Consider the following 15,732-nt stretch of genomic DNA (forward strand, 5'->3'; position numbering starts at 1 on the left):
GATCAACACAAAATTGGTCGACACTTTTTTTTGCTTTATAACCCTAACTCTCCCCTTGGTGCCTAACCCTAACCGTCCCTTCTAGTGCCTAATCCTCCGGTAAGTGCCTAACCCTAACAAAGCCCCCCCAAAAAGTCGACCATTTTTTGTGTCGACCTTTTGTACTCAACCATGTCATCCATTTATCCCCGTTGACCTATTGCCTAACATCTGTTGTCTATCTAGACCTTTTTACTATCTATTGTCTGGAACCCCATAGGAGGCCATACTCAGAAGGAGAAACTGCATCGGCCATAGGGTCTAAACACGCACTAATCTGTATTTCAGCGTCTAAGGACACGAACAGTGGGCATTTTGCCAATAGACACTGCCATGGCTGCTTCTGCGTCAACTTCCGAATCAGCCCCATTTTCCGGATCAATAATTGTGTTTCCACTGCTTGCGCTGTCAGAGAGGTATTCAACAGCATTCTGTCAATAAGTAGGGTCCTCAGTGTGCATGCGCAAACCACCTATTTGTTAAAAATAGGTAGATAGTCCCCATGGCGATAAGCTTGCCATATTGATTGGCAAGTAATGATCCCATATCCATCCAAAAGACTGACAAGGCAAGGCCTCTCCAATTGTCCATGACTAATTACAAAATGTAGCATGTTAACTCCACCCACTTATTGACAGAACCCCGCCTCTTTCGAGGTTGGACGTAGCCAGAAAAGTTCACGCTCACACTGCGCGCTCTGCCTTTACACGTGCAGGATACCCGAACACGGTGACGCCCCCAACCGTGACATACGGCCAGGGGAGGGGAAGGGGTAGGGTAGTACTCGCTGTCCAAGTATAGCAGGAGTGCTGTGTGACGTCTTAGCACACGTGACCGGGCTAGAGGAACAACGTAGAAATGGAGGCGGCCGGTGTGGGCTGCACTGCCGGGAGTGACATGGTGAGTACAGTACAGTACAGTGCGTGCTGGGCGGGCGGTTACCCCCGATGTGACGGATGCGAAGCTGCCTTGTGTCTGCGGGCTCATACCCCAGACGTGGCAGCATGAGCAGCGCTTCCAGCCATGTACCCGGGACTGGCAGTAACTGGATATGCAGCCTGGGCTGTTCTTTTTATCCTGGTAGCTACACAGGACATGGCAGCCATGCACAGCTTTCCTTAGTGCATATGTCTATTTCCGCTAAGCTACCAGCGAGCATTTATATACTGACCAGCTTTCTGCAGCAACGTTCGTACCAATAAACTGTATTGATTGTTCCTGATGGGTGTGGGAGAGTCATCTGTGATGTGCATTATTGTGTAAGTGATGCAACGGTGGTAACATGGAGGACACTATTATATCCTTTCTCTCCTATATCACTTTATTTGTTACTGTAGCTAGAGGAAGATTTATGAAAAGTTAAGTAAAACTTGGCATCTGTGGTTGGTCTGGGAGCATGGATCCCATCAGCTGGCCCAGTAATTGGTCAGCACTTCTACAGAGAACTGGGGTTCACCATAAGCTGGTTATAGACTACCAGCAGCCATGGAGGAGGAAAGCGGAGACTGCACAATCATTCTGGATGTATGTAGGCATCTCCATCCACTGACAAGTCCGCTGAATGATGGTTGTGTGGACTAGACAGGTTTGAAACAAAGCAAACCAGACCATTTTTGGGCTGTGAATGATTGTTACTCAGTACCATACACTGAATGATAATCATTCAAACCAGTCATTGGGTCGGCTGCTTCGCAAGATTATTGTATAACTCGGGTCATGTTTTCCAGACCACCGAGTTGGCGCACAGGAGTGCATTCGTTCCTGACACACTTTACAGATGCACAGAAGATATGGAAAACCTGAACAGTTTAGAGCTATTTCAAACATGCTGATTCTCCCCGGCTGGCAAAAAACCGGCAGGTTTTTTGCAGTGTAGTAATTTTAATAAAGTATGTAAGCAGATGGGTCATTTCAGACAGCACGGTCGCCGTGTTACAGCCTAGAATATCCACTGACAAGGACGGCTGCCGTCCACGGTTTCAGTGTTAAAGATAGGGAAAAAAATCATACACAAGGCAAAACCAGCACACACTGCATCAAACCGTTGTGTGTGTGAAAGGGACATATCCACAGGCAAAAAAACTTCCGGCTTTGGGCAGTTTTTGGCGGCCGGTGAAAACCGACGCGTGTGAAACAGCCCTTAAGGGGCCTTTAGGACTGGTTTGGCCACACTGTTCTAGGATATGGCTAGTTGTACTATTTGCATATGCAAACTTTAAGGTGTGTCTCACTAAGACATGTCATAAATTCACCAAGAGAGAGATTTGCCAAATAGGTCAAATCTCATGTTGCGTGCAGCAGTTATTTTATATATGAAAGTGTGTAACGAACATGCATCACAAATATCATCAGCTCCTCCTTCATTATTGGCGAAACATTACTTTGCAATTGTGCCGATCAGGAACCACAACTTATGAAAGTTTGTGGCACTTACCTTACCATTCCAGCTGGCAGGTTCTAAGCATTTCTTTAGGTCTGACTGACGTTTGTGTATGTCTCTGGCTATCTGAATCACTATGTAGCCAGAAATTGTCTCATGAGAGCCGCTATAGGTTAATGCAACTAGCCTCAATTGGGACACTTCCCCATTCTGCCGATGCCTGGGTGGGGGGGATTATGAAAATCCAAAATTTTGGCCAGTTTTTTTTTCCCGATGCATAACTGAAAATGGTCTGACTTGGTAAGTTGGGAATTAAAATGTTCTTTGCCAACTCCCTGACAAATCACTGATGAGTGAAGCGGATCGTCATCTACAAATCGAATTGTTTAGATGTGTAACCTGCATTACTCTTGCATGCTCACTGACACTGATGCACAAGTGCTGCTGAATAGGAGAAACCAGTGCATGCACCAGTCACCATTGGCGTAAAGGGCCTGTCTGGAATCACCGAAGAGGTGAAATTAACACGCTCCCTCTTCAGCATCTGCTTTTATAATACATTCCCATGATAATTGGCCCTGTTTTCTTTTGATAATGGCTATGCAGGAGATATTAAACTGGCCACAAAAAAATTAAGTGCGTCTCTCCCTATGTTAGAAGTGTATAGGGCAAGGGTATTCAACATGTGGCCCTCCAGCTGCTGTGGAACTACATTTCCCAGTATGCCCTGTCAGTTTTAGCCCTATTAGCGAAACTGGGGCAAGGCACGCTGGGATGTGAAGTTCCGCTTGTTGAATACCCCTGTTAGTGGATGGAACAACATATCCTTGACCGCACTTAGCTTATAATTAAGTGGGTTCCAGAGACCCATCATTTTAAAAACATTGCTTCTGTGGCACATCATAATGTATGGTTTGGAGGATTAAAAAAAATAGAGATGACACATTAAAATACAGATGTCGCACGCAATGCCATAATACCTTAACATGTTCCCTTTAGATTTCACCACATGCCCCATACAGCTTGGTGAAATAGAGCAATCCTGAGAGTTATAAAAAAGCATTATATGGACTTATGAGAAGCTGTAGGAATCTGTACAGCGATATCATTGCGATTACGTATGCGTGCACATAGGAATACATTGTCAGAATACCGACAGCGGCATCCCAACACCCGTAGGGAAGTATAGTACTACTAACCCATACCCTAACCCTCCCTCCCCGAGACCTAGACCTAACCCAACCCCTCTTAGGCCTAACCCCCAATACTCACCTTCGGGATGTCTGTGGTCTGGATAGTGGAGCCGGGAACCCAGCACCAGTATTTAGACCATCGGCATTCTGGGATGCTGACTATATCCCCCAAAGAAGGTAGACATTAAGCTGTAAAGTTTGGTAAACACCTATACAATCATACTTTAGATGCAATGGTCCGTTCAACTATACTACCAATTGGAAGTCTGGACCAGAGTGCCGATAAGGACGTACGCACCTATACAAACAAACTTGCGACCTTTGATCCCAGGCTTCCGAAATATCAAAAGAAAATGATTTGTACCAGCGTGTACACACTTTCTTTTCCAGGCTACACTCGCAGCGGTTGTACTTGAAATTAGCATAATGGGCAGGAGATGAGGCATGATTACGGGGCCTAAACAAACCCCTTTTGGACACTCCATCATTTTCTGAACTAGGTTACTGAGGTTTGAATACATTTGTTCGTTTCATTCCCCATCATGTGTGTGAGTTTCAGAAGAGGGAAGGCTTGTGCATGTATTCGAGGTAGCCCTGCTTTGGTATACCATCATAAGAACAGTTGCAAGAACGGTCGAATGTGTAGATACACTGCACTTTTGGTGTACTCCACTTCATCGGGTCCAATTGCCCACACTGGATGTATTTTTTTGGAACCAAACTGTAGCAGGGAATCTTTGCAGCAGGCTGTGTTGTCACAACGGACTTTCTACTGCTGGTGTTGAGCTGTCAATAATGGCTGTGCATCTGACCACAGCAGGTTCTGGTCAGTTCCCTTGACTGACTGCAATGGATGTGCTAATAGGGCTAATTATGGACCAGATAGACACTCCACACTCCCTGAAGTCCTTAATGCCAATATTTATGTCATTAAGAGACAAGTCAGCTGATGTTTCTCCGACCCTGTTTTCAGTGATTTCGTCAAAGAATTTACAAGTGTCAATGCAGAAGGGTGGTCTTTTCAATGTTTAGTTTAGCCTTCTTATCATTTTTTTGTTGTTGTTTTTTAACACTTTGTTTATATCGCCAGACACATAGGTTTTATGCAATTATATGTATATACTTCTTTTTATTTATAAAACAAATAGTCAGGTCCATAAATATTGGGACATTGACAGAATTTTCATATTTTGTCCTCTATTCACCACCACAATGGCTTTGAAATGAAACAAGATGTGCTTTAACTGCAGACTTTCAGATTTAATTTGAGGGTAATTACATCCAAATCAGGTGAACGGTGTAGGAATTACAACGGTTTCTATATGTGCCTCCCACTTTTTAAGGGGCCAAAAGTAATGGGACAAACTAAACAATCCTAACTCTAACTTTCACTTTTTAATACTTTGTTGCAAATCCTTTGCAGGCAATTACAGCCTGAAGTCTGGAACACATAGACATCACCAGACGCTGGGTTTCATCCCTGGTGATGCTCTGCCAGGCCTCTACTGCAAATGTCTTCAGTTCCTGCTTGTTCTTGGGGCATTTTCCCATCAGTTTTGTCTTCATCAAGTGAAATGCATGCTCAATCGGATTCAGGTCAGGGGATTGACTTGGCCATTGCATAACATTCCACTTTTTAGCCTTAAAAAACTCTTTGGTTGCTTTTGCAGTATGCTTCGGGTCATTGTCCATCTGCACTGTGAAGCGCTGTCCAATGAGTTCTGAAGCATTTGACTGAATATGAGCCTATAATATTGCCTGAAACACTTCGGAATTCATTCTGCTGCTTTTGTCAGCAGTCACATCATCAATAAATACAAGGGAACCAGTTCCATTGGCAGCCATACATGCCCACGCCATGACACTACCACCACCATGCTTCACTGATGAGGTGGTATGTTTTGGATCATGAGCAGTTCCTCTCCTTCTCTTACCATCACTGTGGTACAAGTTGATCTTTGTCTCATCTGTCCATAGGATGTTGTTCCAGAACTGTAATGACTTTTTTAGATGTTGTTTGGCAAACTCTAATCTGGTCTTCCTATTTTTGTGGCTCACCAATGGTTTGCATCTTGTGCTGAACCCTCTATATTCACTCTTGTGAAGTCTTCTCTTGATTGTTGACTTTGACACATATTCATCTACCTCCTGGAGAGTGTTCTTGATTTGGCCAACTGTTGTGAAGGGGTTTTTCTTCACCAGGGAAATAATTCTTCTGTCATCCACCACAGTTGTTTTCCGTGGTCTTCCGGGTCTTTTGGTGTTGCTGAGCTCTCCGGTGCGTTCTTTCTTTTTAAGAATGTTCCAAACAGTTGATTTGGCCACACCTAATGTTTTTGCTATCTCTCTGATGGGTTTGTTTTGATTTTTCAGCCTAATGATGGCTTGCTTCACTGATAGTGACAGCTCTTTGGATCTCATATTGAGAGTTGACAGCAACTGATTCCAAATGCAAATGTCACACCTAGAATCAACTCCAGACCTTTTACCTGCTTAATTGATAATGAAATAACAAGGGAATAGCCCACACCTGTCCATGAAATAGCTTTTGAGTTGATAGTCCCATTACTTTTGGCCCCTTAAAAAGTGGGAGGCACATATTGAAACTGTTGTAATTCCTACACCGTTCACCCGATTTGGATGTAATTACCCTCAAATTAAATCTGAAAGTCTGCAGTTAAAGCACATCTTGTTTGTTTAATTTCAAAACCATTGTGGTGGTGAATAGAGGCCAAAATCTGAAAATTCTGTCAATGTCCCAATATTTATGGACCTGACTGTATATATAGTCTATAGTTCTGAAATGCCTCACATCATAGAGATATTCTACTAAAGCTGCATACACCCGGAACGATATTGTGAACGATAACAATATCGCTCCGTGTGTATGCAAGACATCGTTAAAGATACACGCTCCTGCAGATCGTTAACGATATCTGTCATCGGCCATACTTGCAAGCCAATCTGACAATATTGTCAAATCCTGCAAGTTCTGGGATGCAGCTGGTGACATCACTGAACGATATCGTTAATGATATTGTTCAGTGTGTATGCTTTATATCGGGAATTGAGCCCGGCAGGTGAGGGGACAACACTAAACGATATTGCTCATGAAGCTTTAGTACTAGAAAATGGAAACAGATTTTATCAATACAAATACAGACAATCTAAAAACGAAAAAAAAATAATGAACATATAAAACATAACTAGATGGACAATCAGTTATATAAGAATACATCATTGGATGAGATAATGTTTTATCTTTAATTTGCATTACATATATTTTAAATTTTTAACAGAACTACACTATATCTTTTAATAGTTTTCCCGCTAGGCTTTTTTCAGCATCCCACGTAGGAGGGGGAATGAAACAATCCCTGGTGAGTGAATAGATGGGCACAGCATCTATTCACACTGCAGGGAGTTTGGGGGCAGCCCAGCACCTCCGTGAGTGCTGCGCATGCCCCCCTTCAGTGATGAAAAGTGAAAGCGTCTCAAGAATGCAGAGTGCCTTTCTGTGATGGTCGCCCTGCCTACCCTAGAATGAACAATAATGTAATTCAAACTACACATGTATCTGACTAAACAAACCATATATATAATCTGAAATAACCCTGTCGACTGTTATTCAGTTACACTGTCTCATTAAGGCCAGGGGGACTTGGATTTTTTTCATCTGGAAAATCCAAAATACTTCTCTTCTGCATAAAGTTATAAACCTATCTTCCCCTCTTGATGTTATCCTAACTTGTTCAATAGCCATCACAGAAAGATTTTTATATTACCTATATCACATCTTAATACATGTTTAGATAAGCTGTGGTTTACGTTGTTTAAGATATTTTGTCTAAGATCCAGAAATCTTTCATTTATGGTACATTTGGTGCGTCCATGGAGCAACCGCATTCTATCAAATACCTCAGACAGTGCTTTATCTAAGACCCCCACTCGGGATATCATTGTTCTAAAAAGTAGGAATGTAGGATTTTAACTTGATTTTAAAAACTACTAGCAACTTATCTTGATCCTTAGAATTGACTCTTAGGAATATTGGGCCTGATTCAGACCCACTCGCGAGTGGCTGTCCGCTCGCAAGTGGGTCGATGGTGTGGACTGCGCATGCGCACGATGGAGGGAGCTCCGTCGTGTGCATGCGCGAGACGCGACGAGCGAAGGACTTTCCTTCGCACGTAGTGACTGATCAAAGGGGGCGTGCTGTCGATGTTGATTGACAGCACGCCCCCTTTGGTGGGCGTGCATGCCAGACGTAGGCGTTCCCAAGGGAACGCCTACCGTCAGAAGCCGGCCCCACTGATGTCAGTGGGAGTGATTTTGGCTCTGATAGAGCCAAAATCACTCCTGGCCTTGCGGTTGAGAAACTCAACCGCAGGCTCCTGCTCGCACTGGCGATGGTCAAGACCATCGCGACCATCATCCTGCACGCTAGTATAGGCTGTGGGTGGTGACCCACAGCTATACGAGCGTCCAGGAGGACGCTCCATAATTATGGAGGTGGGCCCTGATTCAGAGCGAGCGCTCTGGACAGAGCGTCCGGCTCTGAATCAGGGCCATTATTCCTCCGTGCATGCTGATGACTACTGTTATAATTCAGAAAGTTGTTCATATACACTTTCTTAAAAAATATCTACATGCAAATGTTTTCTTCAATTGACAGTGCATGATCAAAAGTGCTTGTGAATGTTAAACCAAGTGAATTAGCTTTAAGTGATTGTACAAACTGAGTGATCATGAGAGTCCCTGTTCCAAAAAAAAATCAATATATCTCTGATAAAGGACTAGGTTTGTTCTGTAGTCACCTCCCTACTTGAGCTGCCCCTCAAGAAGGCCCATATACCAGTTGACAAAACTGGGCACGAATCTGGTCCCCATAGCTGTACCTTGTATCTGAATGTAAAATTAAGATTTAAAAATCAAATAATTATGGTAATCAAATTTATTCTAGATCACAAGTACAAAATGTATGTATCCTGTCAGGTAATTCCCGTGTACTCCAGTACAGGGTATTTTTTTTTTTTTTTAATGTAAACAGATGTCTCTAGTTGTGTGTATTTGAGCATTATTACTACTTTTGCTTTGTCCCTGCTTAGGCCAAAGAGCGGGCAAGATGCTGTTTTTAAGACCCACCTCCCCCTAGCCCTCCCTTGTTTTTTTTTTTTGTTTTTTTTCAAGGACCCACAAAAAAGCAGTAGTGTAATCTAGGACTCTCCGTGTTCTTTGGGCCCTAAGCAACAGCCTAGTTTACATTCTGGATGATCTGGCTCAGATCTCCACTATTGGGATAACTCTTCCTGGAACTTCTATGATCTCTGGAGTTAACCATCTACTCTGTACACCTTTTTAATGCTGGAACAGAAGGGATAGATTTGAAATGGCTGTATGCACATGGCCTGTTTCAGTGCGGTCTGGGCTGCATGTTGATATAATGATATGGGGAAAAGAATGGATATATGCAAGATGCACAAGATATAGATATACTGAAAGGAGCTAAAGGCAATGGTTGCCAGTCCTCTTAATCTGCCGAGACTTTGGGTCTTTAGCTGCTGAGATGCAGGGTTGATCTACAACAACCCCAACATTAGGCATTCTAAATGGTTTAGACAGCCAGTGCTTGTAAGGGTGAAAAAAATGTTTTTGTTTTTTTTAATGGTACTAATATGTCCTTTAAAAAGGAATTTGTTTGTTAGTGTGCTGTGTAGTATGTCTAATGGAGGGTTCTCAGACAGACGAAAGTTAGGCCGACACTAAGTACTGTAATCAAATTGTTTTTCATGAAAATATTGCATATCACTCAAAATTATATTGTGTGAACCAGATAAGCAGGGTGATCCGGGGTGCAGGGAGAATGGACAAAAAAAGGAAGGTGGGGTCAAAGGAAACAAAAGGAAAAAGCCAGCATAAATACTTGGGAGGGTACTTTGGGAGGGTGCTCAAAATTCGTCAGTCTATAAAAATGTGTAGTTACACAATAATGTCCAGTTAGAGTAATCAAAATGTATATACATGTCCAGTACTTGTTAATAGAAAGCTGTCGGAAACTCACATGGTGGATGCTAGCCTGTACTTCAGGATTCTCAAGACCCAGTACTGAGGTGCAGAGTCTTAACATGCCGGTGCTATTCACCAGGGACCCCCACAAGGAAGTTTGGACTTGGCTGTGGCCCTCAGACTAGGTTCACTAGGACAGGTGCTAGTGTACTCTGTGCGCCTTCATCGTAAACCACAGTAATCCGAACGTAGTCGAAAGGCCGGGTTAGAACCAAATGTAGTGTTCACTTTAGGTCCGGCAGCAGGCAGGGCGCCGGACCTAGAGTTAGGGCACTTCTGTGTGCGCCCGAATTTGGGGCGTTGCCAAAGAAAAGGGCGTGTCATTATTAAGCGTCCCCTTTTCGTTACTCCTGGGGGCGTGCCCGGCACTTACGCGGACATGCTAGGCAGCCCCCAATCACTGCGGTCACAGTGCATGGATGCCGGCCGCATGCGCCCGGCATCCATTCACCGGCTTTGCTGCGTCGCTGTTTTGACCGCGGGTGGATACAGAACCCGCAGGCTGTCTGGAGGGCAGGATGCTTTCTGCCCTTCAGAAATAGGGCAGGGCACGGCACCTTGCTAAAACAGCCTAGTGGGAACGGTAAAACGGACAAGATGGTACCAGTAATCAGACAATATCAGGGTCAAGAATAAAGCCAATGTCAACTGGAGGAGGAGACTGAATAAGGTCAGAAACTAGTAGAAGTCAGGAAAGCTCTGTGGGCAGCTGCTAGAAATCATTTTCTAGCAGCCACCAATCACAGAGGGACCTCCTAGTCACTATGCACACTTTGTCCCTCCCCGTGGGCCGATCACTGCAGTGATCGGCCAGCCCAGCGCCGGCGCACCCACCCCCAGCGGCTACCGAGAGGACAGGGCAGAGAAATCAGCGGTCCTCTCCCTCCTTGCTGGTTAGCAGCAGCACAGTGGCTGCTGACAGGGCAGAGAAGGCAGCGCTGAGAGCGATGTCCCTCTCCCTCCTTGCTGGCTAGCAGCAGCACAGCGGCTGCTGACAGGGCAGGGAAGGCAGCGCTGAGAGTGCTGTCCTTTTCTCCCTCCTTGCTGGCTAGCAGCAGCCTGGCTGCTGCTGACAGGGCAGGGAAGGCAGTGCTGAGAGCGCTGTCCTTCTCTCCCTACTCCGGATAGCAGCATCCCGGCGGCTGCTGACAGGGCAGAGAAGGTAGCGCTGACAGTGCTGTCCTTCTCTCCCTCCACCTCCGCTATCAGCAGCCTCTCCCCCATTTTTGAAAGCCCCACCGCAATGAATAAAGCAGAGCCCTGGCCATAATGTATGTATGTGTGTGTGTGTGTGTATATATGTATGTGTGTGTATATATATATATATATATATATATATATATATATAATCTATCTCTCGCGCGTTCTCTCTCGCGTTCTCTCTCGCGCTCTCTCTCTTGTGCTCTCTCTCTCGTGCTCTCTGTATTGTTTCTATCGATGGCCATCAGTACTATATACCATAAAAATTTTTATGGTATACAGCGTTTAAAAAAAATATATTTTTTTTTTACAAAATCGTGTTGTATAAGTTTTAAAAAGCTGTTCCTGACCCAATTTATTCATAAAAAATCCCCCGACAATTTCAGAGTGGTTTTTTGGAAAAAGAATTTATCAGTTAAGTGGTTACGAGACACTTGTGGAAGAATATTCATGAACAGAGAATATAAATATCATTGTGTGGACAATATTGGTGCAAGGAGAGATCACCTCTGTTTGTTGTTAATATATGTGATTATAAGTTGTGGTAACTTATTTAGTGCTTTTTCCTAGCTGACGATTTGGTAGCGCCTGGAGTGAATCTGTCTTTTTGTTTCACAAGCATGATGAATGTGCCCACTGAACTAGTTTAAGCCTGAGTTCGGGTGCTATGAATGTCTTCCCTGGCAAATTCGCGACCGTGCTAGTGGTAGCCAAAAAAACATGCAGGGTTCAGAATGGGCTTGTCGTCCAGTACCCCTACCACCTCAGCGGAACTGAATGCTTGGGACAAAGCATCGGCTTTAATGTTTTTGTTACCTGGACGGTATTTAATTGCCAGATTTGAATCAATCAAAGAATGACCATCTACACTGATGGAAATTCAGACAGTGAGCCATTTTGACCAAAAAAGTGTATGCGTTGTAGACCTGGGCGCTGGGGATGTGGCGAAGTTGAACTAGACGGAACTTAAGTATAACACTTATTCGATTCAGCAAGTAAAAATAGTTCCTTTGGGAGTGACGATAGTTACACAATAACATGCAAAATGATTAGCTCAGGTGAGCAAATATGCAATAGTAACAAAATTACATCCAAATAAAAGCACAATCAATAGATCTGGTGAGCAAATATAAAAGCACAATACTTAGCTCAGAATGAGCACATTCATTTAAAAGCAATTTTGTACCAGTTTGAGGTGGTGAGTGTCCTTTAGGGTAAATGGCAATAGTGGAATTTATCCGGATAAAATCCCACCAGACACATGCATATATCTCAGTCCTAAAAGTGCAAGTCCTGCACACAGATGGGCTGATGCGTTTTGAGCCTTTAGTGGCTCCTCTTCAAGGCTGTGTGTGCTTTCCTTTTATGTGCAGTCCTGCTGACATGCCACTCTGTGACTTCCAGTTTGCGGGTGCATGGTTTAAAGACTTCCCCCGGCTTCTCCAGGTGTTTGTACCTTCTATTGAGTATGGGTACTCGGAAAGTGCTTGTGGGGAGTCTTTAAGAGTGAAGCTCGAATTTCAGAAAACAGGGAGTACACCTCAGTGTATTTCCTATTTCATTATACTTTTCAACCATGTGCTCACACATGGTTTTCTAGTGGTTGTGTGGAGTCACTAGAGGAATATATCTTGCATTTTCGTGGCCTTCAGTTGATGTATTGCCTCGGAATAAAAAGAATAAATAAGACTTAAAATCACACAAGCATTTGGGTTCATTATTATAGCACCATCACGAAGATCGATTGAGAATTATTGGAGTGGAAGCTATGAGGTAAGCAATGATTCTTCCTTTCGAGGTTAAACATTTAAAAAATTACAAATTAAAAAGTTAGAAAGTTAAAACGTGGAAGGACAAGATAAAAAACTTGAGAGGCATATAAAACTTGAAAGGCATGTTTAAAACTTTAAAAGGGCAGGAGGCGTTTCAGGGGTTGTTTGAATTATAGAAACCATTTTAGATCAAAGTCTTTGTACAATCCGATGGGCACAAGTGTATGACACATTCCTCCATGTGTTTTTTTTATGTTTTCTATGCTCAGAAAGTTTTTAATATGGTCTGTAGCGAAGTTGTGGATCTTTTTAAAGTGGTCTGACAGAGTGCATTTAAAGACCCCTTTTTATATTTCTGAGTTTGGTCTTTCTGGTTTTTCGGGCTTTTGATGTTCGCCCTGTGTAAAATAGTCCACAGCTGCACTCTGAGGTAAACAACATTTGGTGTATGGCACGTGATAAAATAACAAATTTACATATTTCTTCCCATTTATATTAAAATTGGTGAACTTATTTTATGGTATGCGGACTGCTTTGTACATAGTGCACGTCCCGTATATATCAAAGCCCTTGGTTCTTATTGGATTGTTCCTCTCCTGCACTTTTCACCAGTTTGTTCCTAAGGGAATCTGCTTTCCTATAAATAAAAATGTGTTTGGGAGGTAAAACAGTGGTTAAATTGGAGTCTTTCTGTAAAATATGCCAGTATCTTTTAGAAGCTTTTTCAATCGTGGAATGGTGGGAGCCGTACTTGGTGATGAAGGCCCATTCATTTCTTTTCTGGGGTTCCTTCTTGTTGGATGTAAAGAGAGAGGCACGATCTCTGTTTAAAACTCCCCACCTCAAGTTTTTCTGTGTTGTAACCTCTGGAAAAGAAACTCATTCATATTCTGCATTTGTTCAGAGCAGACCTTCATGTCACTGCAGTTTCTCTTTACTCTTAAAAACTGGATTTTGGGGACACCGTCCAGCCACCTATTTAGGTGTTCGCTTTCCTTATGTATAAAGCTGTTAGTGTTCATTGGTGTTTGGTAGCACTTAGTTTCAAAAGTCCCATTTATTTGTATAGATCGTGAGCTCCAGGAAGTTGACCTCCCTCTTCACTTATGAAAAATAAACCATGTCAATCTCGCGCTCCATCTTAATGGATGCTGCACATAAAACCACCAAGGTGGTCATACCACTCCTCTTACACAAAAACAATAATACAAACATAATGGGGTTTTTTTTGCGCACCCAGGTTAAAAGGATGAGTTTATAGAAATGTAAAAAATGCAGTCACTGATTTGAAAAATTAAGTTAAAAGTTAAATGAGGCTTCTTTCAAAGTCAGAAGTACTGATGTTCATATGATTTTCAAATATTTCAACACTCCTTCCTCAGTATGTCATTTATTCAGAAGATTTTTCAATTCCAACCATTGTTCTCATACAAAACATATAAAGGAGCAAAAAATGGGAAATAGTGTGATATTGCTTTTAATCATGCATCACTTAAAAACAATAATTTTTAAACAAATCCATCACCAACATAATAAGCAGTGTACCGGATAGGGCGGTGTATAATACACACCAAATCCCGGGAACAGAACCTGGAATTACCACTCTTGCTGTACAGTCCTCGCCCAGATGTCACTTTATACCAGTCTTGCAGCACTCCACCAACACGTTTCAACTCCTTCAGAGTCTTTTTCAAGGTGTACTAAGTTGGTGTTCAAATGTCCTTATATCCCCCTTACATTCCCCTGATTGGTAGATTCAAGGGGATGATCCAAGTCATAACATTTACATCAAAATAACAATACAAATAGAATCCCTTATGCATCCTTTCCTTAGTTCTTTGTGAATCTTTACTACCCTGTCCGACTGTACCCAAAAGGGACCTCTTGTTGTGCAAAATAACTGGTGTAGGTATCACAAAACCTTAAATTGCGTTCCACTGGTGGAACACATACATCCGCTATCTCCTTACACTTCCTGTTTACCTTATTACTGGAAGTCACGTCCGCGAACTTCCGTTTTTTCGTTCCCCTGCTGGAACGCTCTAAACATACTCCTAAGTTTATCCTGGGCTTACCACATTAGGTGTCCCCCCTTCTACTGCCACCTAGGACACGATCAGCCTGTTTAAACTCATAAAAATCACAGAAACAATTTCAGCTCGATATCCACATTCAAACCATGTGGTGTCAAGGTTTTTAACTCGTAGATTAATTTCTGATTGTGCTAAAGTGATATCAACATATTTTCTCCTCCAATGTCCTTCTACCTGTTTAATTCCTATAATGTGTTTTAGATGTTTGGCTGAACATTCATGAAATTCTTTAAAATTCTTAGATAAGGAATGGTTTTCATATAGTTTTTTAATGTTTCTGATGTGTTCTGCCCATCTTTCTCTCAAGGATCTGGAGGTGTGGCCTATATGCTGTAGGCCACAGGAACACTAATACATTAACACAATTTTTATTGTTGTATGTGATAAAATCCCTGATCTTGTATTCAGTCTTAGTTGAAGTAGCTACGTAATTTTCTAATTTACTTGGTTGTCCTTGATGATTCTTACACATTAGACACTTTCCACATCTGTGAAACCCTTTAGTTTTCACTCACCGTACTCTTTGCGGGAATGGCACTTTTTACTTATACTTTAAGTTAGGTGCCCTTCTGTATATAAATGTTTGGGTGTTTTGGAATAATGGATTTGAGTGTAGGGTCCTCTTCTAAAAGGTACCAACATTTTTTTATAATTTTTTCCACTTGTTTGTGTTGTGCATTGAATGTGGTTATGAATGGGAGAATAATTTAACTTTTCTACTTTCCTGGTATTGGTCAATAACATCTGTGTTTATAATTATCATCTCCTCCTTGTACCCCTTATTTATTTATTTTCATTTAAAAATATCCGCCTGTTCTTTAAAAACATCTACATTGGTATAATTCCTCCTTATTCGTCTCATTTGTTCACTCGAAATGTTTTTTAGCCATAACTGGTGATAATTACTATTAATACTTTTGTACGAGTTACTGTCTGTGGGCTTACAGTAATTCCTGTTTTTTAAAATATTATTCTCTATATAAAATCGT

At 42.4% G+C, this 15,732-nt stretch overlaps 1 protein-coding gene across 1 annotated transcript in view; it reads left to right on the forward strand.

Annotated features, from left to right (window-relative positions):
- The first annotated feature begins 768 nt into the window (after positions 1-768).
- ATF7IP2 (activating transcription factor 7 interacting protein 2) overlaps positions 769-15,732 on the forward strand; it is a 132,953-nt gene continuing 117,989 nt past the window's right edge. Inside the window, exon 1 of the mRNA XM_088466764.1 lies at positions 769-939. Within this exon, the coding sequence (XP_088322890.1) occupies positions 898-939 (42 nt within the window). The 5' untranslated portion in view covers positions 769-897. The remainder of the gene's footprint in view (positions 940-15,732) is intronic.

The sequence above is a fragment of the Taudactylus pleione genome, unplaced genomic scaffold, assembly GCF_031769625.1.
Source record: "Taudactylus pleione unplaced genomic scaffold, aTauple2 ptg000066l, whole genome shotgun sequence".
Taxonomy (NCBI): Eukaryota; Metazoa; Chordata; class Amphibia; order Anura; family Myobatrachidae; genus Taudactylus; species Taudactylus pleione.